Source organism: Hippocampus guttulatus, chromosome 17 (assembly GCF_054856545.1).
Source record: "Hippocampus guttulatus isolate MCC_2025c chromosome 17, RoL_Hgut_1.0, whole genome shotgun sequence".
Taxonomy (NCBI): domain Eukaryota; kingdom Metazoa; phylum Chordata; class Actinopteri; order Syngnathiformes; family Syngnathidae; genus Hippocampus; species Hippocampus guttulatus.
In genome coordinates, this window is record NC_141277.1 from 10,451,510 (window position 1) to 10,477,535 (window position 26,026).

Genomic DNA, 26,026 nt, shown 5'->3' on the forward strand with positions numbered 1-26,026 from the left:
CATGCTGTGCCCACGTCATTATCCACAAATACGAACGTTCTTCAGTCTTGCTGGTGTCCAGCATAGTCGGCCATAATCTCTTTGGCCAAGCCTTCTCTTCTGTTCTAACGGGATTGAAATTATTTCACTGCATCACAAAAGGTTAGCAGAAGTTCATCCAAGCCTGCTTGGCCTCAAAGCCGCTGACTTTGTTGTGTGTGTCTGACTGTGTGTAATATTGTGTTCGGGGTGGAAGAAAAAAAATGTTGCATTTGTGATGTCTCCAACTTGCAGTTGCTTTCCCTCAGGCTCCTGCTGTGCTGTCCTTTCAGTTTTTTTTTTTTTTTTTTAATGTAATTCTGGCAGACTTGACTGCGGTCGAGCTGGGCTAGCCACTGGAAAACAATCCGCCTCGTGTGATTTTGTGGTTGGAAGTTAAAGTTTCATTCAGGTTGCCATTGTGGACGACCCGCGCATACTCCACTTTGCCATCCGACCGCTGCGGAAGGCCACCATTTCCCTCCGCTCTCCCCCGTGATTATAACAGCTGTTTCCAAACGTTTCCTCATGAGACTGAAATCGGTCGCAAGAGCGGGATCGCATTAAGGGGAGCACTTTGGAAAAATGAAGGCAATTGTCAATGTAAACATTTGCTTCAATCATCGCGGTTTGTTGGCTTTTAGCGAGACTGATATGCTGTTTCTGTAATACACACTTTCCTTTTACAGCTTACCTGGTAGCTTGTAACTGACATAACTCGCATCCCTGACCCTCATCCGACACATGACTTATACTTTGACTGCATCATTCTGAACGTATCCAAAACGTGTATCCTAAACTTATTTTTTACTATATTGCAATTAAACACCAATTTATGACCTGTAAAGTAAAAAAAATAAAAGGGAATTTATTTGTCGATCCAGTTCCATCAAATTGACAAATTTTCAACACTGTCGCAATTTACGACCAATTTAGAGGTTCTAAAGAGGAAAAAAAAAGAAGCATTTATCTGTGAAGCAAGCATTGAAGTAATCTCCCCGGATTTACCAAGTTCATAAATAACACGTTAAAATGAAACATAACACCTGAGCCGAATAAGGCTTCTTTCTGTCAGTTGAATGTAGTCTTGTGTGGCTCTTGCGAAGAGTGTGTGAAAAAATGTTCCCTTTTGGGATGGGGCTGGGGGTGGGGGGCAGGGGGGGGCTGGGTCGAATGTCTGAGTCCTCTCAAGGAGATTAGCGAAAAGACATTGAATCGGGGCAGGAGGGAACAGATGAAGGGATGAGAGAGGCCACGAGAAAGGGGGAGTGTGATGGGTCGAATGGTCTTAGTAGTGGTAAGTGTGTGTGCGTGTTTGGTGGCGGGAGTCCTCTGTGAAGTCCATTCATGCCCTGCTGAATAAATATAATTCTTTCTCCGTCGCTCTTGCTCTTTTTTTTTTGGTCCTTTCTCTTTCACGTTTTCTCCTTCCTTCACAGACTTTCTCTCCATCATCTGGTTATTCTCACCATCTTTTATGCTCTCTATACCTCTTTGGCCCGCATTCCTCCTGTCTTTCCTGTCACGGCCTTCTGTCTGTGATGTCATTCGGGACAAAGAAGCCAAGCTTGTCTGGAATGTGAGACTGACTGAGAAGGAGAGACAGCAAAGCAGTGGGAGGGAAAACTTGGAGAATGGCTGACACAAAGTCAAAATCGGACGACATCTGGGAAATAAAATCTTAAATCGATGTAGTAATTAAGCATTCAGGTTTGGAATACAGAGACCCCGAAACTAACAATATTTAATCTCCAGTCCGGACAACAGAAGTGAAACATGCTCGTTTGAACATGAGGCGTCTCCTGAAGAGTTGCTTCATATCTCAGCACGGTCTTTGCTTTTCATGTCCTTTGGAAATGGGAAATTGTCCTTAGAAAGGCCAATTGCAAAACTGTTATCAATCTATCCAAGACCTCAGTGAATAGTTATTTCCAAAAGACATTTCAGATAAAATGTATAACTTCAAGTCATTTATGTTTAATGCAGTGGTTCTTAACCTTGTTGGAGGTACCGAACCCAACCAGTTCATATGCACATTCATCGAACCCGTCATTAGTGAAAAATAAAAGTATGATTTTTTTTTTTACAAATTCCAGACATAAAAAATGCATTTATTCAAAACAGAAAAAAAGTAAATAAAATTACAAGTCATATGTTTTTTGAATTGTGAATAAAATGAACAAAATAAATCTCCATGCAGTTTCCTTCAGTTTTGCCGAGTTGCTCAACTTGGCATGACAAATCATGCAGATAGGACGCGGAGTCCCATCAAGGTCCGTGATGCGTGTGAATCCATGTCGTGCATATTCACCCGACCACTTTCTCTTTTTTTGCTCGACATAGCATGTATTAAAACATTTTTCTTTTTTTAAAATCACACGACATACTATCACGACAGTCACACGTTGACTACGAAGCGAACTAAATTTCCCACAGCACTGATTGGACAAGCAATGTCATGTGATCATCTGCAGCCAGCGATGGCCAAACGGGCGTCATAACTAATTGACATGTTGAGTCGGGTGTGTCTTAACCTCCATGGCAGAGGCTCCGTCGAATCCCTGAGACCGATTCACTGAACCCCTGGGGTTCGATCGAACCCAGGTTAAGAACCACTGGTTTAATAACAGAACAAAAGTCAGCAAAACATAAAATACAAACATGGCCGGAATATACAGTAATTATCTCCGCAAAGGAGCTAACAAAAACAACCTCTTTTAGTCCAATGCTACGCTATGCAGCGTTTTGCTGGATATAAACGATGCGGTGATGCATTCCCTGTCCCAAAGCGTCATCTCTCACGACCAATAAAGGAGCGTGTTCCCATAACAAAGTCAGCTGTGAATGAGAAAAATGCATTGTGGGATCTGAACAATTAAGGGGTCAATTTGACAAGAATTTCAGGGTCAATTTGCTCGTCACTTCCTTCAGTGCCGCTTGTTGCTAGGGAGCACTTCCTTGTTGGCTGTTTGAGAACAATGTTGATCCTCGGGGTGTGTGTGTGTGTGGGGGGGGGGGGGGGCGATGACAGCGGCCGCAACGGCAAACTGATGCACTTGTGTCATCGTTTATATGACAGCGCGAGGGAATACATTACAATAAATTAAAACAGCTTTTAACTTGATGTGGTCAGACAGAAGGGGTGTTCACACGGCACACATTTGCTCCGGCGCTGCACCGATGTATTTTGTTGCGATATGTTTTGCACCGCAGCAAATTGTGTGGAGCGTTCACACGTACAAAGCCGCTGAGCGTGTCTGCACCGGCACAGCGTCGGTGCAGCCCCACTTGCGTTCACACGGCAGTATCTGCAGCGGAGCAAAACGACAGAAAACAAATGAGCTGTCGTGTTGGTTCTTTTTAAAACGTATACACAACTCAAGCGACTACTGGACAGGAACGTTCTTCTCCTTCTCGGTCTCCGTGCCTTCTGCTCGAGAGTGACCGCCCCCGAAAACGTAAATCAACGATGACTTCAATGACACTCAGAAAAGCAAATACGTAATGCGCCAAACAGAAAATCAAGAGAGGAAATCACAAAATAAATTATATGGGGGGCGGGGGATTGTGGACACACAACAAAGGAACAAACTACACAAACAACTCCGAGACAGTCCAGTCTCCTACAAAAGGAAAGATGTTACCAGCCAAGTCTTGTGTTGTTATTAAACAAACACATGACGGAAGTCCGACAGAGCGCGAAAGCAACGCATTCTCGCCGTACGTAAACTCTTCACAAGCATTTGCTCTGGAGCAAATTTAACCCAGTTGCGTTCACACGTGCAAATTTACATCGGTGCTGCTTCGCTAACAAGCATTTGCTCTGGAGCAAATTTTTAAACCACCTCCCTGAGGTGGATCAAATTTGGTCCGGTGTAAGCTGTTTTCCGGGGCTACGCCGGAGCTAATTTGCACGTGTGAACGCCCTACTGGGGCAGCCCCGGCGTAGCACCGGACCAAATCTTGCCGTGTGAACACCCCTAGAGTGGAGGACGGTGGAAAGAAAAAAAAAGGTGACAAAAAGCGAACGTGAGAAGAGCGGCAATTCATTGAAAAGTCAAAAAACATGCTCGAGGGCACATCGACAGTGACCAGAAGGCCGACGAACATCTTTCCCTCAGTTGCTCTTTGTAGCAAGACTCGAACTGTGACTCTCCGCGTCAAAGTCCGAGTCCTCCGAGGACTTGGAGTAGAATGCAGGAAAAGAGACGGAAAAGAAAAATGCGCTCGAGAGAGAAGAGAATCACATTTGGAATTTGGCTAAAGTGCAATGTTACCCAAGACCTCACCCAAATACAGACAGTATGGTGTGTGTGTGTGTGTGTGTGTGTGTGTGTGTGTGTGTGTGTGTGTGTGACCTCTCCTTGGAGAGGGTTGTCTATCGGACAGACTGATTGATGAATCTGTCACTGCTTGTGTGTCTCTCTTATCAGACAGTCAAAGACCACACGCACACACGCGCACGCTCACACCGAGCCTTTCCGAGAGAACAAATAGAAGGTGAGAAGTGAGAAAACCAGAAAAGTGGAAAGAAGACGGGCTGAGTTTGCCACCTCTTAAGAGTTTTTTTTTTTTTTAACAAACTCAGTGATTCTGTCTGATCAAGAGGAAGATGTCATGCAGCCATCGAGGCGAGGAATAAACTTGAAATGACCATGTTCAGATACGAGCCAAAGTTGTTAAGTTGTTGCTCTGCTCTGGTGAAAAGACGAATTTTGATGGAAAGTTTTTATTTTCAAATATTCCGGGACAATTGTGACGTATCTTTGGTGGGGGAAAAAAACAATGTTCCGAAATGATATAAAATGGGATTTTTTTTCAAAGGTCACAGTCGGTGAAGTCAACAACGGTTTAAAAAGCGCAGCTATTATTTCCCTTTCAATGAGCATCCCCCACTCCCTTTTATTTATTTATTTATTTATTTTAACGTCTGCATGCACGCTACGGCTACTCCTGTGAATAATTTTATATGCCGAAAGGCTTTTGATTGGACCAAACTTTATCCAACCCAGTGCTATAATTGCTCTTGCTTTCTGATACAAGACGACTAGTAGATGAGCTTGACAGATTTTCAGACTCAGATATTCATGCGCTATGTCAGAGCAAAAAGCCCTTACGGTGGTGGATAATGACTAAAGCGAGCTTTCAACCCTCGGGTATCGTTTGTTTATGTAAAAGCCGAATTGTATTTTTTTTTCTTTTTATGATATCTGACAAGCATATAGTTCGGTGAAGGACCCAATTGATTTACTGTAGCTTGATGTCCAAGATGACACTGTGTTCTGCTGAAGTAGTTCCTCAAGCTGTCTGTTTCCACTAAAAGAAAGGGCGTACAATCCATCCATTCTCCGAACCGCTTGATCCTCACTAGGGTCGCGGGGGGTGCTGGAGCCTATCCCAGCCGTCTTCGGGCAGTAGGCGGGGGACACCCTGAATCAGTTGCCAGCCAATCGCAGGGCACACAGAGACGAACAACCATCGCGCCCACACTCACACCGAGGGACAATTTAGAGCGCCCAATCAGCCTGCCATACATGTTTTTGGAATGTGGGAGGAAACCGGAGCACCCGGAGAAAACCCACGCAGGCCCGGGGAGAACATGCAAACTCCACACAGGGAGGCCGCAGCTGGAATCGAACCCGGTACCTCTGCACTGTGAAGCCGACGTGCTAACCACTGGGCTACCGGGCCGCCCAAGGGCGTACAAATGTAATCATATTAAAACGCATCTGTATCGTCAGTATGAAGGAAGCATCCGAGCCATCGGTCGTCATGGCGTTGTTTACAAACGAAACACAAAAGCAACGTCAACAGGAAGCTTCCCTCCTGTTGCACATTTTGGTTTTTCTTTCCGGCAGTGACTCAGAGGGAAACTTTTGCCAAGCCTCAAATACCGTAGTTGATTCAGTGGAACAGCTTTTTGGGTTGCATCATGTAAAATGCACGAAGGCCGTGAACCTTCGCAGCGCTGTTGCAAAAGGAACAATACACATAAGAGTGACAGGTGGGGCGATGGAGGGGGAAAACGGCGCAGAGGACAGCGGAAGGCGCGGTCACTGTTGCCTCATCTGCGCCCTTGCTGGCTCGCGAACCTTGAAACCTTAACGCTGCTTAATTCCACTCTATTCTCCTCAACTGACACCGTGTCAACAGAAGAAATGCTGAGTGAGAGTCTGTTTACACTACAATTAGTAGGTCGGATTTCTTGCCAGATGCATTGTAATTACCTCGAGCTAAAAATAAATCAGGACTGACATCCTGGGTGGGCGTCGCGGTGGATGAGCGGTTAGCACGTCAGCACGTCGGCCTCGCAGTGCAGAGGTGCACGATTCCCAGCTCCGGCCTTCCTTTGTGGAGTTTGCATGTTCTCCTCGTGCCTGTGTGGGTTTTCTCTGGGTACTCATGTTTTCTCCCACATTCCAAAAACATGCCAAGCAGACTAATGGAACACTGTAAATTGTCGCACTGTGTGATTGTGAGCGCGGATGCTTTTTCGTCTGTGTGTGAATGAAGTAAATCCAGTTTGTTTGGGGGTTTTTTTTCAGTTATTTCAGTTCATGCTAGCATAGAAGTTATGCTAGCATGAGTCACAATTCTCATGGCGGAGCTACTAAAGAGTTCCACATGTAAGACGGATGAAAAATGTCTGCTGTTTCACGTCGTCCCGTTAGGTCTGTTGTTTGAAACCTTATAAAACTGTACATGTGACATAGTAGATCATAATAATCCTCCAGGAATATGGTCATAAAGTAGCAGGAAACGTTGATTTATATGAAGGGAATAAACTCAACTATTTTGAGTGACGCTCAGAATACACACGAGAGAGCTTTCTGGTTTTCCACCCGTGTGATTGCAGGGAGACTTTGCATGTCCTCATTCTCACTCTTCTTTTTCCTCTCAGGTAGCTGGCATTGGGCTCTGGTGTGTGCGCGTACGTGCGCATGTGTGTGCGTGCACGTGTGTGTCTGGTATCCTCTGCGGGCTCAACCACTCAGCAGTAAATTCTGTTATCCAAGGGGGTCCGGCTGTGCAAGAATTACACTGGCATCCAACTCAGATTTTTACACACAAACAAACACAGGTGCACAACACACACAGACGCGCACGTTCTTACTCACTGGCATGCAGGGCACCAACTTGGCTTCGAGGTGGCTCCACTTTTCAATTTTCAGCCCAATTACATTTCACTGTTGCCTATTTTAAAGAGAGATCACAATTTTCCTTCAGGACAGACACTCTCTCGCTCTCTCTCTTCCTCTGTCTCTCTCACTCCGCACCGCGTGCCACTTAATCACAAAATTGATTGACCCGCTCGACTTTACAAAGACTTCAAAAACTTTGTTTACTCTGAATTAAAGAGGGGCATCTACAAACAGGAATGTGATCAAGTGGCCCATCATCATAAAGCAAACAAAATATCCAAAATGTGCTGATAAACTGCATTTAAACAACTATAACATTTCGGTGCACCTATTTGCTTTCCCAAAATGTTCGGCAGGTATGCAGAGCTCAAGCAAAAAAAAAAAAAAAAAAAAAGTGATAAAAGTATCTTCCCGGTCACACTGCTATGAGAATAAAGTTGCAGTCCTAATTTTAATTTAGCAAGTGGATCTCAAAATCCCCACACAAATCCAAATGCAACAGTTCCAACTGTCATTAATCGGCTACTTAGATGTACTGAGTAAACATATGCAGCAAAAAAAAGGCATCGTGCCAAAACTTGACGCATCTTTAAAAAATAAAAAATAAATGGCGCTGTGAGAGTGGCTGCCTTTTGTTACGTTGCGAAGTGGTGGTGGACCCCAAAAAGCAGGCAAGAGGGAGAAGCAGGGTGTACTTGACAAATTGGATTAAAACATAGAGAAAACTAAATCCTAAACAAACAAAGTCCTGAAAACAAAAAGAATCCAAAGTAGCAAACAAAACCATGACCAAAACATGACTGAGAACACACATGACAGTAGCAAACACAAACAAACAACAATGACCTGAGACTGAGTGTTGGGGCATCAAGTCTTTTAAAGTGGTACTAATTACACAATGACCAACAGGTGCGGAGCTGCAGGCGGCGCCCTACAGTGCCACCTGTTGGTCACAAACAGATCCAGGACACCTTTACAGCAGTTCCTATCTTCTACTTCTCCTTTTCATAATTTTGCTGCTGTAAATTGGGAATTTCTCCATTGTGAGACAAATAAAGGTTTTCTTTTCTTATCTTATCCTCATTTTAAGTCAGGTGTGAGTTTCTGATCAGAAAAACACGGCTTTGATCTCATTAAAGGTTGCTATTTGATCATAACTTTTCGTAATACTGCAACGTTTTATTGCAAAATGACTTTTGTATTCTTAGTTGTTTGTTGTTTTTGGTCACCCCAATGCCAGAATACATTTTATGATATTTATATTATGTTGTTAGCCCCAAAAAAACAGAACAATACACTCCACTGGGGGGGGGGGGGGGGGGGGATGCTGTTTAAGTCGCTGCACACAATTGATTTTCTTAGTATATGTGTATAGTTTACTTTCAAAATGGAACTAGATCCAGGTGATTTTATTTCATTGAACTGCTTGACAAATTAAAATTGAGTAATTTCAACACAGCATTATTTTTCTTTTTTCGCTGCGTCCAATTTAGTATTTGCAGCTTGTATTTCAAAGAAAATGGCTTCAGTCAAACGCATGCGCACACACCTTCCAGGAATGTTCCTCATAGTACTGAAGGCAAGCGTATAAAGTGAACAAACAGCCATGTAATGCGGCGGTTCCTTGTCAGTGACACTGCCCTTTTGGAATGCAACAGGGTGGGGTGGGGGTGGGATGGACTAATGGGCTAGGGGTGCATAGTGTGTAAACGTGCATTAGGGAACCGTGCTCGTGTGTGTGTGTGTGCACCATTGTGTGCGAGCGTGTGCATGTGTGTATGTCTTTGGACCATCCTGTCAAATTAGTCTAATGAATAGCATTGCCGTGAATGACAGAAAGCAAGAAGAGGGAACAATGTCTGTCATTTAGCCCCCTTTTTCTCTTCTTTGCTCTTTGCTTCTAATCTCTGATAACCCCCCCAACCGCCCCCCAACCCCCCCCCCCCCCCCATAGTAGCCCAACCCTTTCCATACTTAGCACCCTCTCCATCTGGCCGCACCGATAAAATGTAAGGCTGTATTAGCATCCTCGAACCGAGCTGCCTGGAATTAAATAATGATAGGTGCTTGGTCAGTACATATGATTTGAAAAGTCCAGCCTTACATCTCAGCTCTACAACAACTAATCAGCAACCACATGCTCACGAAGTGATGAAGAAGATGGACTTGGAAGGAAGGAAAAAAACAAAAAACAAAATGAGGTTAAATATTAATAGCCTGGGTGAAGTATCTCTGTTTTGAGCAAGTTGAGAAACTGATCTCAATGTGAACCAGGAATGGATACGATCCATCCATCCTGTTTCTGAATCTTACTTGAACGGCACCCTGCGAAAAAAAAAAACTTTTTTATGACCGTATTGGCCCGAATATAAGACGGCCCTGATTATAAGACGACCCCCTCTTTTTCAAGACTGAAGTTTCAAAAAAGACTTTTTGAACACCAAATTAATTTTTATTCAGAAAATAATTACAGTACATCTGAAACAAATGATCATAACAGTATATTTGAGAGAAAAAGCATGTTATTTTGCCTCATTCAAATCTTAATATGTGAACATTTAAATTTGTAAATTAAAGTGCAATCACATTCATAAATGAATGGCTTCTGGTTTTAAAATGTCAATGACATCATAACTTCTCCTCAGCTGCCGGTTAACCTGGCCGATCTTCGAGCCACTTTTCTCCAGATTGTCGCTATGTTTCTCCATTTCCTGTTATCTCTTCTATTATTTTCTTCTCTTTTCTTTCTTACTGCTATTTTTTTTATTTTTCTTCTTCGTGCTACCGCTTTTTTTATTTTTATTCTTCATGACAGGGGTTCACTTTGGCCTGGAGAGTCAAGTTCAGCATTCGCTTCAATGATATATGGCGCCATCTAGCGTCGTCAATGGGTATAATATCTAGACCCCGAGTATAAGACGACCCCCACTTTTTCAGTCTTATTTCAATGCAAAAAACACCGTCTTATATTCGGGCCAATACAGTACTGTATGTGTTTGTTTTGGCGCGTAGAAAAGCACAGGCCAGCAACCGCCACTGAAAACAGCATAAGCCTAATAATATGGAACTCAGTGTAGCGAGTCTACCGTCAAGTTTGATAACGTTCCTCGGACTTGATTGAAACCAGTTAACTCGAAAACCGCCCACTTCAAGTTCCAATCCATTACAATCACAGCTGATGTCTCAAGAATTAAAGGTTCAAGGTGCTCGATCAACCGCAGTCTCAGTTTTAGTTCCTGCAGTCTCACTTTCCGACAGTCACCCGTGCGTGCCTATCTGTCTTCGCTCTATCACAGTACGTGTATCGAAATGTTTCGGCGCGTGTGAAGCAAGCCTTTGTGCCTCCCCCCCGGGGATGTGACACCTTTCATAGCGCCGTAAAGTGAACACGGTATATGTATGTAAAAAGACAAGCACATAGTGCTCCTCCTGCACAGAGCAGCTGGTTGAATTCACAATGATGGCCTCAAGCTTAACGGGCTCGACGCTTTGGATGCCGTGGCTTTCTCTCAGCTCTCGCCGTCTGCCTCGCTTCAGATGTGACAGTCAAATTTAAAGCAGTCAGCTGTTTAGGCGCCAGGGATTCAGTTGCTATACCTGCGCATCTCATCTATCTCCCTCTGAGAGGTAGCAGTTAGGCGCATAGGCGATGGACAGCTTGACATCTGAGATTGGTCAATCCCCTGCTGTCACTCATTTCACTGTCATTCACTACAGCCAAACAGCCAGAGGCTCAACAGTGACAAGCCCTCAGGCTAACGTCCCAGCATAGAGTTGTGCTGCCTTAACGGGATGGATTTAAGATTGCTCAATTTCAAATTTTGCACTGTGAAATGATGTCTCGTGCCGAGTAAAAACAACAAGATTGTCTCATGAAATGACACTTTTGGGCCTCTTGAGTGTGAGATTATTTGGATATATCAAGTTTCTGGGTGCAAATAACCTTGGCCGTAGATAATAGGGTGCAGTACAGGAATGAACGCAACATACCGTTTCCGAACACCCTGCTATGCATTTCCCTACCTATTCTCATTCGCAATCTTTCATTGCTGTGAGATAATTCTGGAAGACTTGAGGGAAATAAACGATCTTTGCCGGCATGATGACTGCTGATGACTTTATTTTTTTAAGGCCTTCCAAGATTGCCTTCATTTTGACATTGTCCCATTTGAAAGTCACTTTAAAAGTGCACTGTTGCCAACGTAAACAATTAACCCTTAATCAAATCCCGCTCTTAGGCGCCATAAAACCATTTTGATTCTTCAAGTCCAAGTCGTCATTTCTCTGTGGCTTTCAGTAAGCATCAAACAATAATAAGAAAAGCAAACAAAACATACTTCTGAGAATCTTTTTCCTCAGTAGTTTTTCATTGTCGTGAATTATATCAAGGCTTTTATTGTGGCAGCCGTACAGTGACAACAAAGACCTGAAATAAAGTGTGGAAAAAGGTCCAGACAAGTGTGTGGCTCTAGCCTTGAAAAGTTCAAATCCTGCTATTGTTAAGAAGATTGCTTTTAAACGAGTAAATCATTCTCGAGTGGCAATGAGGTCTTTCCAAACTCACTTGGCAATCCTCACTGTGCTGTCAAGATAAATAATAACACAAATATGGCAAGAATGAAGTAACAACAAAGGAATGTGTGGCCTCTAAGCTCCTAGATTCAATGCTACTAGTTCCTGCAGCCGACTGAGACCAGTGAAGTGTACTTCGAGTCTGAAATGAAAGGTTTAGCGTTGCGGTATTTAAAGTATGAGGTTTCATTTCCTGGCAATATTTTCCTGCTCAAACTAAAAGTGCTCTCAGTAGAATTTAGCATTAAATCATACTAGACTTCAAGTACAATAGTTGACGTACATAGAATATATCATGCCAGGAGACATGCAGAGAATACTGTATATCATGCCAAGAATTTGTTTGACCGCAAACTTCATTTTCTCCATAAGGAATCATGTAAATACGACTTGATCTGACACATAAACAGTCTGGATTGTAAATAGTTAAACTAAAATGTTATTTTTTCGTTTTTTTGGTCGTTTTTTTTTCATTGTCAGCAAAAGACGCGGTACGGAAAATGAATGTGTTTACATTAGCTTCCTCCCAACCTTTGTTGCATAAAGGTATCAATTTAAAACAGCACAGCGCACCAATAACAAAAAGTATGAATACTGGAGTGCTGATCTTGTTTTGTTTTATTTATAAATTGACTTAGCGTGAACAATGGGCCTGTTTAATTCACACAATGCTAATATAAGCTAATTCACAATGCTAATAAGGCTCATCTAAGCTAACACACAAGTCTATAATACAACCAAATACACAAATGTGGCAACAGGTTGAAACAGGTTTATAGTACCTTATGTCACCAAAAAATAAATAAAAAATAAAAAATCTCGAAATTGTTTTGCTCACCACCATGTTGCTAGCATAGGTACTTGAACAAAGATGTATTTGTAATGCACACATTTCTGCAAACCCCTGAAAATAAGAGTGAAATTGGAAAAATACCCGCAGCACAGCTGCTGATCGCCTATAGCACGTGTTTCAAACTCAAGGCCCCGGGACCAGACCTGGCCCGCCACATCATTTTACGTGGCACGCCAAAGCAAATTATTTGCATCTACGTCATGTTTCTTGATGAAATACCACAATTGCAAACTGTCTTCATTTTTTTAAAATGTTGAGATATTGCAAGCAGTTTTCTTAGCACCCCCACCTTTTTTAAAATAATCTAATAATATTTGAAAAAAAATGTATTGGCCTGTAATTTCAGACACAATTAGTTACTCATTCATTTGTTGCATCTATGCACTTGCACATCCCTTTCCATGTATCATATTAAAAGCAGTGGCACGTGCTTTTGGAACACGGTCCATAAACGATATGAGGCACTTTTGTAAGTGACTCACAGACTTGTTTGTCTACAGCATAGGTGTCAAACTCAGGTCCTGGAGGGCCGCTGCCCTGCATGTTTTCTAAGTCTCCCTATTGCAACACACCTGATTCAAATGAATAGGTTCAATGTCAGGCTTGCGCAGAGCTTGCTGATGATCTGATCATTTGAATCAGGTGTGTTGGAACAGGGAGACTTGGAAAACATGCAGGGCAGCGGCCCTCCAGGACCTGAGTTTGACACCTATGGTCTACAGCAGGGGTGGGCAAACTACGGCCCGCGGGCCGTATCCGGCCCGCCGAAGATTGGTGCACAATTAAAGTTTGATTGCATTCATTTCGTTTGGACTTGTAATGACAGGTATTTCAACACCAGGTGGCGCAGTTACTTCAAGTTGCAGAGCACAGGGAGGGAGGGGAAGATGAAGAAAGAGAGAGAGACTAATGACCATGGAAGGGAAAGTAATATGTATCTGATTAAACGAAGCCGGTAACAAAGTACGAAACATTCAGGAGACGCCTGGACTTGGAAAGACTCAAATCTACGAGACTTTGAAAAACAAGGAAGCAATTCTTACTCAGTCCGATTTCCATGCTCAGAGTGAATTGCTTGTGGCTCGAGTAAATGAACATTTCCTAGAATGGTTTGATTGTTATCATGTTAAAAACTTTCCGCAAACTGGACCGCTAATAAGAGTCGGAGAGCAGTCAAATGTGTAGAGCGTGAACAACAGGGGGCTCAGTACACATCCTTGAGGAGAACCGGTGCTGAGTGTGATGGTGGAGGAGAATGTTACATTATTACTGGCATACAAAGACATTGTGCTATCTTCTTTATTTTCTATTTCTATTTCTAACTTTTGGCCCGGTCCTCCACAATATTTTCTGCTTCTCATTTGGCCCCCTCTGGAAAATAATTGCCCACCCCTGGTCTACAGCATTCGTTGTCAACCATTTACAGTAAAATATATGTTGATAGTGTATAGATGTGAATGTTACTCAATCTCAATCAAAAATGGAATCTCAAAGTCTATACCACAACAAAATACACAAATGCGGCTACTTAGTGAACAGGAAAGCTGCAGTAAGTTGTTGTCCCAAAGCATCAACTACCTTCGCTAAAAGGTTTTCGTGTGAGTGGAGGAATCAGTGGAAATGTCCAATATAATTTTGCAGGAATCGCTTGAGGCGAGATTGTGTTTACGTGTGCGGCCGGAGAATTTTTATTTCCTGTGAAACATAAGCTGTTATATCGGAGCTTTTGAGTAAGATTTGCAATGTCAGGTGGCTAAGTGAGCGTGTGCTTTTGGTGAGCAGTGCAAGAGGCACTGCGGGGTAAATTAAGAGTCGGTATTCTGGATGGAGTCTGACGTCTGGAGCTTGCTGATGCAAACCTCGACATCTCCTTTAAAGTTGACCTCCTTTCAGTTCTTAACAGTGTGTTACACCATGGATGGAGCACGGTTTGTTTGCTTCATTTGCGCATCATTCTTCAATTTTGAAACAGTGTGCTCATGATTCCATTGCCATCAAATTCAATAGCAACAAGAGAGAAATCCTCATCATCGGCCCGAAATCGCTTCGCACATCGTGTCCTGACTTTCTATTGACGGTTCTACCACTCCCGCTCCTATCCATATCCATATCTTCAGTTTGATCAATCACTTTCATTGGAAAACCACATCAACCACAAAACCAAAACTGCTTTCTTTCACGTCAAAAATATCGCCCGTATTCGCAGATCTTTCTCCTCCTCAGCTGCTGAAACATCATTTCATGACTTTATTGCCTTTCACATCCTCTACGGCTTACCTACCAAAACTCTCAACAAATTTCAATATATTCGAAATTCTACTGCGCCGTCCCCTCCCGCACTCCCGCACCACATCCCCACAGTCCTCCAACACCTACACAGGATCCCCATCCAACAACGAATCCCGTTTAATTAAAATTCTTCTCATCACCTTCAAGGCCCTTCACAACCTCGCCCCCTCCTACCTCACTGACCTCCTGCGCCATGATGCCCCCAACTGCAATCTTTGATCTGCCCATGCCGACCACCTCATCCCTCCTATCCAAACCAAGCACCGGACCTGAAAGGGGACAGAGCCTTCTCTCTCGCCACCCACTCCCTCTGGAACTCTCTCACCTCAGACACACTCACACACTCCCCTCTTTTAAAACAGCACACAAAAAACCCTGTTCAGATCTGCTTTTAACCTGTAATGACACAATCGATTGTTGAACAGAACCTCTTCATTTTACACACTGTTGCACCCATGTAGTTTTTAATGTTGCGATTGTCTTATTTTTTGCTTTCGCCTAATTAGTTCTGTTTTTTTTTTTTACCATGTAAAGTACCTTTGAGTGTTTTTTTTTTTAAAGCTACAAAAATTGTCACGTTGCGAGGTGGTGGTGGACCCCAAAAAGCAGGCAGGAGGGAGGACCAGGATGTACTTGACAAATTGTATTCAAGCATAGAGAAAACTAAATTCAAAACAAACAAAGTCCAAAGTATCAAACAAAAAACATGACTGAAGCTAAAACATAACAGTAACCGAATCAAACATGACAGTAGCAAACAATGACCCGACAATGAGTGGTCGGGCGGGAGTCCTTTTATACTCCTAATTACCTAACGACCAACAGGTGTGCAGCTGCAGGGGGAGCCCTACAGTGCCACCTGTTGGTCACAAACAGAATCATGACAAAAATAACATTTATTATAATTATCATTATGTAAGTAAGGCCATTCCAAATAAAGTTTCTCTTTTGCATCTGACTTTTTCTTCATCCTTCTTTCATTCAATCATCTCTCACACAACTGTTTCCAATAGCATTCCATGAATGTCTGGGCATCAGTGTTTTGAACATTGTGTGTGTGTTTGTGCGTGCGTGTGTGTGCGTGCGTGTGTGTGTGTGTGTGTGTGTGTCCATTGTCAACCCTCACTCTGTTAAAGGTTCAGATCTGAAAAAACAAAAGAAGATAGGATCATGGACAGATAAAGGCCTCAAAAGAAAAAAGAAAGAAAAAACAAAGAAGAAAGAAAAGAGCGCAGCCGCTGTGCATATGCATACATTAAAGTTCTTAGTATGATGGCTCAGGACAAGTAAAGGATTTCTAAGTAGATGAAAAAGGGCAACCCAATGCTTAGCCCGTGATGGGTTGCAGAACTTGAGTCAGTGCCACTTGCCTTTGGGTGAAAGTACAGAAACTTCTCAAGCACATTCACGCCTATGGGCAATTTGGTTTCTTCTGAAAGGATCCCATGCAAGTTCTGTAAATAAGAAACACTTGAAGGGAACTTGCGCATGCTGCACACCGAACAGAACAGGCAAGGTTCAAACACAGGGCCTCCTTGCTTTGATGTCACAGTGCAGTCAACTGCCACGCTTTACACAAGACTGATGTGAAAAAAAAGACAGTTTTGGTTCTGTGCAATTATTATACATGAAATAGATAAGCACTTTTAAAAAATGTAATTAACTTGCATAACCACAAAAAAAAAAAAAATTGCTGGATGTCCAGTGGAGGGATAAAAATATTTCGCAACAACTATATTACCTTTGGTCACGCCAGCTGGTCTGGACAAAAATGCACCGCAGCGTCTCAATGTCTCCTTTTATGAATATGTGTGTGTGTTTTTCCTTAATTTACATCATTGTTTCTCCAATGACACATGACTTAGCTAATCTAAAATGCAGTATGACGCAGCATTGGCGTTGGATTGGAATCAAACCGAGACCAAAGCCATCTGTCTAAATGAGTTTTGCCTCTCAGCGGCTCAAACTCTCAAAGGATACAGCACTTACCATTGGGATTTTGATTATGATATATGATTATATCATCCATCCAAAAGGAGAATTGGCATGGCCATATGTGGTTTTGTAATACTAACCAATAGCATATTTCACTGGGCCATAACGGTTATGCTGATTTTCTCAAAAGACAGTGTTATGAGATCCAAACGTCTTGATGGGAAGTTTTGTGGGGGTTTAAAGGAACAGTTTGTAGAATTCAGTGACATCTCGTGGTAAAGTAATAGAATGCAAGAACCTAATTCCGAAGCATTTTTGAAGCAGAGACACCACATCTCGTGATTTGGAGGAACTACGTTCACTAAGTTTGTCTGCTTCGGGTATCCGTAGCAGAAAGTTGGCGGGGAAACATGGCAGCTTCCGAGGCGCATCCAATGTATGATAGTTAGCAATCACTTCACCCACAATTATTTCCCCCCCTATTTCCCCATATTATTGAAATATATAGTGGATTTTAGAAAAAAATGAACAGTGAAAATTTTACACATTTCTCCACTCTGTCAATGGACAGTCAAGACTATTTGCACGTCACAAATAAATGTAAATTAGTATTGTATTGTTTTGATAAAAGGTGATAAGTATGAACACACACACACACACACACACACACGAACACGCACACACGGAAGGGAAAGAGAGAGCAGGAACAACAGAGAATTGCAGCTGAGCATCGGAGTCAATTTTTTGTTGACCTTTTAAAAACCAAACATTTGTGTGACACATCCAAAATCGTAATATTGTAGATCGATATATGTATTTGTATTTTACAATGCAACAGGTGTTTTTTGTTCTATTCAAGACAAAAGAAGAAAAAAAAAGTTTAACGTGAAAGACAGGCCATCACCGATGTACTATTGTTATTTGAAATAGAACAAGACATCACAACACAAAGATCTGAACATTTAACACAAAGGTTTGTTTGAAATTCAAAGAACTGAATTTGTCTTTGTGCTTGGGATGGGGGAACATACGGATGGCTTTCTATTTGTAATTTTAAAAAAAAGCGGTGTGTATTGATCTACAAGATCCTCTTAAGAATTGAATGAACATGAGTACTAAAGTACATAACAACTTTAAAAGCCATCTATTGGATTTGAAATTGAGGTCAGATGTAGCGCTCATCAGCTTTGTGGATGTCTCACCCGGTCGTTCGTGAACGAGATTCTGGTCCCATTGTGTCTGTCGCTCATTCCATCTTCTCATTCAAAAACATGCTCACGCGTCAACACAATCGATTTGAATCCGAAACGAGCAGACCAATTCACAAAGTGCCATTTCATGGCGACTTTTCAATGAGACATAGCTCTTGCTCAAAAGGGGCCCTTACGAATTACCGAGCGGGAGGTTTGTGGCGCACGTGCCGCCAGGCTAATGGGGAGCACGTTCTGCAGCAGGGTTAAGGGTGGAAAAAAAAAAATCACGAGTGCTGTTGGGCATAACCGTGGTATTATCTCACTGGTTGGGGCATTGCCATTTCATGTTATTTTTCACTGCCGGATTTATCTTATGGATGCTTTCCAAATGTAGTCTTTTGAAGCGAAGCTTGTTGACTGGCTACGCAGTGGTTCACACAGGATGATGAGTTATGCCATTTTAATTCTTGGGTGGATGGCTCCCGTCATTCCACAGTCACACAAATTACAAAAAGTGGAAATGGATTCTTTAATTTGCACCTTGATCTAGATTTGCACTCAGGTTTGCGGACACAACACCACCCTCTACATCAGGGGTAGAGAAGTGTGGCTCCTCGAGACCCTGTTTTAGATACCTGCCTACACTAACACACCAGATCGGGTCATCAACAAGCTTTGTCGAAGCCTGAAATGCCCCTGTTCATTTGAATTAGGTGTGTTGGAGTAGGGAAAGATATAAAATAGGCAGGATATGGCTCTCGAGGAACGGGAGTTCCCTACCCTACCCCAGCTCTACACAAAATAAATGGATTTTGTTTTCACAACCCTAAAGTTGTTCAACCCCAAACCAAGTTCCCTCTGTCAGACCTCACAACGAATGAAATGCAACTGGCATTTCACATTGTTGAATTTTGACCTTATGTCTTCTTCTGTATTTTTTTTTTAATGTCCTGTGAGCTATCCAAGCCATGGTCTTTAATTGATGCCCTTAAATATATGGCTTATCCAAGTTGTTCATACTGTGGCTGCATTGATTCGGGCTCATTCAACAAAGCCTAGAGGAATATCTTCAAGTCCAAATCTATGTGGGTTTTTGTTTGTATTCCCTGGCAATCAATGTGTGTGTGTGTGTGTGTGTGTTTTCTTTAACTTTGACTGAAGCGTTCAGATGAGGGACACATTGATCAAGATGGCCCCAATTAGTCTTTGCGATTAATTGAGTGTGATTAGATGTCCTCTCTGACACTTCCTTGCTGATGCTATTGACAGGTTAATTAGTTGCTGTGGTGACTGCTTAACCACAGCTAACTGGCTGTGGCAGGGAAATAGCCTGAACAGAAATTACTTGGGCAACCCCCATCTAAAGTCTTGATAGCAAGAATACAATGAGGCCAATGTTTGTCTGCTTTTTGTCACTCTGTTCCTCCTCTGGGTTTGTCTTCCATCTTGGTACACGATGATCTGCATTTTTTTCTCAGTGTGAAGAGTGTCGGACCTCAAACACTTCCGGGTAACTTGAAAACCAAAGTCAGAGCTGCAAGTCGTTCTATTGTGCTTCGGATGCCTTCTCACTCACTTTGTAACTCATATGTAATGTGAACAAAATGGAGAACAGATTGCTTCTGTTATCGGCGCACATATGACCACGGGTACTGGCCCCACATTAGGTACAGCCGGACGAGATGATGTTCCAAGAACAGCATCGAAGATTCTGCCTTGACAAATAGGATTACAATAGAAGTGGCTGGATATCTGCCAGAGGCTGAATCGACAGAAGTGTGCTTGTTTGATCATTCGCAGGCCACCTCCGAGTTCACTGAGGACAGAAAAGAAAGCGACTGCATCTTTTTTTTTTTAATTATTACTTTTGGGGTCGGGGGGGGGGGGGGGTGTTCATACTCAAGAGGCCAGAAGAGGAAATGAATTTCTCAAATGGGGGTCTATTGGTGGTGAAATGGTTCACATAACTGAGTGTTGCGCAACAACAGTTCTCACTCATTGTGTTATTTGACAAATTGTTGACCGGTGCTCAGTCCGGGGCAGTGGTTCTTAACCTTGTTGGAGGTACCGAACCCAACCAGTTTATATGCACATTCACCGAATTCTTCATTTGTTAAAAACAAAAATATGACTTTTTCCAAATTCAAAACATCAAAAAACACATTTATTTTAAAAAAAACTGAAAAAAGTAAATATCACTTCAAGACATAAGTATACTTTTTTTTCTTTTTAATTTTATGACGTACTATCACGACAGTTGACTACCGAGTGAACTAAATTTCCCGCAGCACTGATTGGACAAGCGATGTAATGTGATCATCTGCAGCCAGTGACGGCCTAGCGGGCGTCTCATAACTAATTGACATCCTGAGTCGGGTGTGTCTTAACCTCCATGGCAGAGGCTCCGTCGAACCCCTGAGACCGATTCATCGAACCCCTAGGGTTCGATCGAACCCAGGTTAAGAACCACTGGTTCAGGGGAGTGTTTCCCTTTTTCCTCTTAGTCACGAAATCGAACTCTCCACTCTTTTACATCTGGCGACTATAATTTTGCTTAATTCTAAACGAAACAGTGTTTATTATTGTCGTTGTATTTTCACTGGGGAGCATATATCGGATTCTACAGCACAGCCACTAAAATAAACTCAAAAAAATAACCTCAACATATATTTTCTTTGTGTCATTTTTTTTATGCCATTGTTGAATTACATTTCATTAAACCGCGCACGTGTTCATAATGTGGTGCCGATATGTGTCATCTAAAATATATATATTTTTAAAAATTGATAATAGCTCTTACATCTTCCATATAGCACAACATACTGTACTGATTGGGACTAATGAAGCACTCGGTGTGAAATGAATTTTCCGGGTCTTAAAACAGATGAGGCGCTTTGCGGATCAATTTATAGAAGCAAATAATTATCTTCCTTCTCTGCTGTACCGGGCCAGCACTGTATTTTATATGTAATGGAAATAACTCTGGGAAAAAAGGGCAAAGAGCCGCAGGGAGGAAGAGGGAGTGGTAGACAAGTGTGTGCTTCACTTGCTGAGAAGAAAAGAGCTTAATCTCGAGGGAGTTCAGAGTTGGCATAACATCGCTTCTTCTGGACAACCTCCTCCATTCATCTGTTACGCTTCCCGCTGCACTCTCCTTCTTTTCTTTACATCATACAATATTGCCTCCCTCCTCTCTTTTCCAACTTTTTAACACCTCTCCCCCCTCCGCTTTTCATGACTCTGTCAACGTGGCTACCCTCCTCCGTGGTTTCACCTGTGAAAATAATCGTAAATGTTTCAAGCTTTTTTCAAAGGCGTGTACAGTTCTTGGTTGATGGAGTCGTCAACATTCATATCGGTGCGATGATCTGCGCTCCAGAGCACCTTGGACAGCACGTAACCCGCTAATGCGCAGTAGCTGGAATCACTGTCGTACTCGATTTGTTCGAATCGGATGTCAAAATCATTGGGAAATTTTCTGATCGGCTTTTTTTGAGGAAGGAAGGAATGTTGATGGATGATGTTGCCAAGCGCGAATTAATGTGAGCAAATGACTGGAGAGCATCCCTGTCTTCCTCGCCGGCATATGTGATTAATAATCATTGTACTTGAGTGGAATAGTCACCGTCTGTTCTTTGTTTTTTCGCCCCGCAGTTTCCCCTCGAGAGCCCATAGTCTCCTGTCGATCCAACACGTATCCCAAAGGCTTCTACTGCAGCTGGCACCAGCAGCACTCAACCTACATCCCCACTACGTTTGAAGTGGACGTTCAGTAAGTTGTTTTCACATGTGTATTTTATTTATGCTTACATGTACAGCATGGGGCGGCCCGGTGGACCAGTGGTTCGCGCGATGACCTCGCAGTGCAGAGGTACCGGGTTGAATTCCAGCTTTGGCCTTCCTGTGTGGAGTTTGCATGTTCTCCCTCGGCCCGCGTGGGTTTTCTCCGGGTAGTCCGGTTTCCTCCCACATTCCAAAAACATGCATGGCAGCCTGATTGAACACTCGAAATTGTCCTGAGGTGTGAGTGTGAGCATGGATGGTTGTTCGTCTCTGTGTGCCATGCGATTGGCTGGCAACCGGTTCAGGGTGTCCCCCGCCCACTGCCAAAGACAGCTGGGATAGGCTCCAGCACCCCCCGCGACCCTTGTAAGGATAAAACGGATCGGAAAATGGATGGATGGATGTACAGCATGAATAGACCAAATACCCCCCTCCCCTTCCCCAAAAAAAATACAGAAGACTCTCAAAGAGATGGTTGGAACGATGTAAATACACACATTCGAGTACAGTGAGGGAGGGATCAAAAAGATAGCTGAAAAGATTTCTTGCCATAAAAAAAAACAAAATAATTGTTTTCACATTTTGAAAGATATTTACAACATGCTGCCGTTTCTCTTTCTGTTTTTTTTTTCTCTCGCCAGACATAACCAGCGTTCACTGGAGGTGCTAAAAGATTCCATCCATAAGAACCGCTGCCATGTACGTTTTCCAGAGGTCTTCTCCATCTTTCCGTACAAAGTCAACGTGACTGCAATCAGCGCTTTGGGGAAAGCCTCCAGCACAATTTCTTTTGAGGAGTCCAGTATAGGTAAAGTTAATATCCTCAGTTAACTTGTTTTCTCTTTTGTTCTTCTGATATGCCACCGGCTTTATTCTGTGGTATCGTTCTTATCATTGCTCATATGAACCGGATATTTAAAACGTTTTGGAATTCACTTTGCTGTAAATTACCACTCCGCAAAGTAGCATTTGATGTTATTCATGACCAACGATGCTTAGTTTCCAATGTGGCACAGTCTTAGGACCCTTCCCGCAAAGATTTTGGCAAAGAACAAAGAAACTGAAAAAACTGAGTGTCATCTCAATGAAGATGCCAACCCCTTCCCCGGCATCGAAGTATTTGTTTGGCCACAGATGATTGATTTTAGTTACTCCCTCTGGAGGTTCGTGGCATATACGCATCGATGATCAGATCAGCAAGACAAAGAAAATAGGAAAGAAGTGGCCAAATAAATGTCACCAAACTGAAAAGCGAATGCCGGGCTGATGTTTTTTTCTGCTTACAAAGTCAGCATAGTCCATACATGAGAAAATGACCCCACTCCATTACATGGTATCTCTTGGAAACTGTTTGGGTTTTCTCTCTCTCTCTCTCTCTCTCTGCTCTGTGCTTGCTATTGATAAGTTTGCAATTTTAAATTCAGGCCTGACAAAATGTGATATGTATTTGATGATCCTTTGGAGTTTAGTAGGCTTTGTTTGCCAATACAGTAAACAGTGGGTGACTTAAACCACCGCTACAGTCATTGCACATTGGTCTTCCTCTGCCTGCTCGAACTCTGCGGGCGATGCTTGGTTTTATCCACAGTCTCCCCTTTGCAATTTCTTTTCTTGCTGCCGTCAGCCTTCAATAAAATTTCTCCTTACTGTGTCATGCCAAGATTTTATTGTACTAATTTAATGGGCAGTCATTGATGACATTGTGCTTTACTTGTCTAACTTCTCAGCAGCCTGCATCTGTTCAAGTCTAACTTATTGGCAGTCTGTGAATGTGAATAGTTGCTCTTTGCCCTTTGATTGACTGGTGGCAAATCCAGGATATCGTCTGCCTTTTGATCAGATAAGCGGTGGCTCCGCATAACACTGAACAGGGCAAGTGGTAGAGAAAAGGGATGGATGGATCGTTGAAGTAGCGATGCAAATGCAGTTAATGTGTAGCAGAGGTAGTTTGCAGGTCGTGCTACCTAACTGCTGTCGAGCTTTGTATCCATTAGACCGTTACGCTAAATGAGCTAACCGCACGGCAAGCCATGTTTCTCCTTGAACTCATCTGTTGTAATCCAGTTTCCTCGACTCTCTTTTCTTCCTTCTTTCGAGCAACACGGCACACTTGCAGTTAGGTTGATGTGTTGTCCGCTGCTGTGAGTGAATTGAAGTCAAACTACGTTGCCTTTCGTGTATTAGAACACTATTTGGATCCATGTGTGCATTCAGTGTTTACATTTTAAGTCTACAAAAAAAAAAACCAAAAAACATTGCAGTATAAGTCCATTTTGCAGCAGAGAAATCAAAAAGCTGAGGTGGGCGGAGCCAAGCACAAACACGACAAACCGAGCAGGTCAAATGTCACAAAGCACGCACGTGTCAATAAAACATTCTCAATAATGAACACAGCCTTCAGCTTTTCTTTGCGGAAAACAAGTTTGATTGAAGCTTATACGACTCTTGCAAAAGAATGGCAAGGCTTCTCAATAAAAAGTTCCCGATGACACAAACGCCTGCTGCCATGTCAATACATTTATCTCAACATGTTCTCACTGGAAAATAGTAGCAATCGCACAAAACGCGAAGCACAATGTGAGGTTTATCACTAGACTATTATCATGAGCGTCACGCTCGACAAATTTGGCGGATAAGCCACCATAAAAGAAAAAATTGCAAACCCCCAAGCCCTCCCCAAGCAATAGGGCATATTATTTCTATAGTCAGCAGTATGGCACTAATGTAGAAACCTCTGCAATAGCAGAAGAATCTTAAAAACATGCCGCACTGCCTAATTTGATTCGATGAATCCACATCCTCGTCGGTGCAAAGCCTTGCCCACTTATCCAGATGTACGCCAAAACGCAATGGGTTCTTGAAAAGTTCATAAAAATGATTGCTCTTCGCCGAACTTGGTGGCACTCTGAATTCTGAAGTCTGTGTAAATGTGCAAGACAGTTACACCACAAAAGCGGCATTGTTAAAGCTTTTCGGAGACTGGCTAGGAGGCAATGAAGAGGAAATGTGTTCACTTTAAGGAAGGAATGAGCTCCACTTAAATAGATAAGGGAAGTGCTTCTGGCGGTCCTCAATTCTGCTGTAACCCTTCGAGTGAGACATTTGTGTGTATGCTGTATAAAACACACACGCTCGCTGTGTGTGTGGGTTTTTTTTTAAATAAATTGAGCCAGTGACATGCTCTGCCAAATCCCAGACACAGGATTGATGAAAATGCTAATGCTAGCCGGATTAATGCTTTGACTGTGGATACTCCCCTTAACTATTGGTCGATACAAAAATCGCGCAGTGCTCCTGTCTTTGCAGTCTTTACACTCCCCGTCATGCTTCTCTTCTTTTCACTTTCTTCCTATCTTTCCATTTTCATCCCTTCTGTTTGCATGTCGATGTCTGAAGCTTTTAGTTTAGCCCTCCCACGTCCCACTTGGTCAAACTGCTCTCTCAGCCCCTATATTGTTAAAAAAAAAAGTCTAATTTAGCAATTTAACTTGTGAGTCACATTAATTTTACGGGAAAACGAGGCAGATCGTAAATAAATAAAACAATTTCATGCTTTCTGGCGCACTTCTTAATTCCGAGTGGAAGTACAACCACTCATGACTGTCCTTGTTCATTCGAATATTGCTGGAATGAAATTAGATGAGATGTGAGCACCGTGTGTGTGTGTGTGTGTGTGTGTGTGTGTGTGTGTGTGTGTGTGTGTGTGTGTGTGTGTGTGTTGAATTGTCCTCAGTGTGCATTCTGTGATGATAAAGACAGAAACCGTTGAGGAAGTTTCATCTCCTTGAAATGAATCAAGGCTTCTACAGTTGAAGCGTTTTTACTGATGACAAATAACTTCACAAAGTCAGTCAGGATCCTGTCCTGACCCGTCTTTGTGATTGTGAAAAAAAAAAAACATCAATGCGACAACAATGTAAATCCGGATTGGGTGATAATGTGGGAGTATGGATAAGATGGAGGTTATTATTATTATTTTTGTTAATGTTTGTGACATGACGAGCAAAATGTGGCGTGTGCGCCGACTGCTCTAATAGCGCACCTGAGATAACCAATGATGAAAATGAACAGATGAGCTAAGAAACCAGATTTAGCTCATCAGTCAGGCAAGTTGCCGGCAGAAAGAAGCGGACGAGTCGCAAGCTACTCTGTGGCGGTTGAGAGTGGATGAGATCAGTAACCGATGGCAGTGCATCACAACACAGCGGGCGGCAAAGCACCACCTGCTATGTTATGCGGCT

The 26,026-nt window shown here is 42.7% G+C and overlaps 1 protein-coding gene across 2 annotated transcripts in view; it reads left to right on the plus strand.

Annotated features, from left to right (window-relative positions):
- The window catches only part of cntfr (ciliary neurotrophic factor receptor), a 188,833-nt gene that overhangs the window by 133,383 nt on the left and 29,424 nt on the right, over window positions 1-26,026 (plus strand). For both annotated transcript variants that reach the window (XM_086135873.1, XM_086135872.1), the window contains exons 5-6: window positions 21,657-21,774; window positions 22,427-22,593. In XM_086135873.1, coding sequence (XP_085991999.1) covers window positions 21,657-21,774; window positions 22,427-22,593 — 285 coding nt within the window. The remainder of the gene's footprint in view (window positions 1-21,656; window positions 21,775-22,426; window positions 22,594-26,026) is intronic.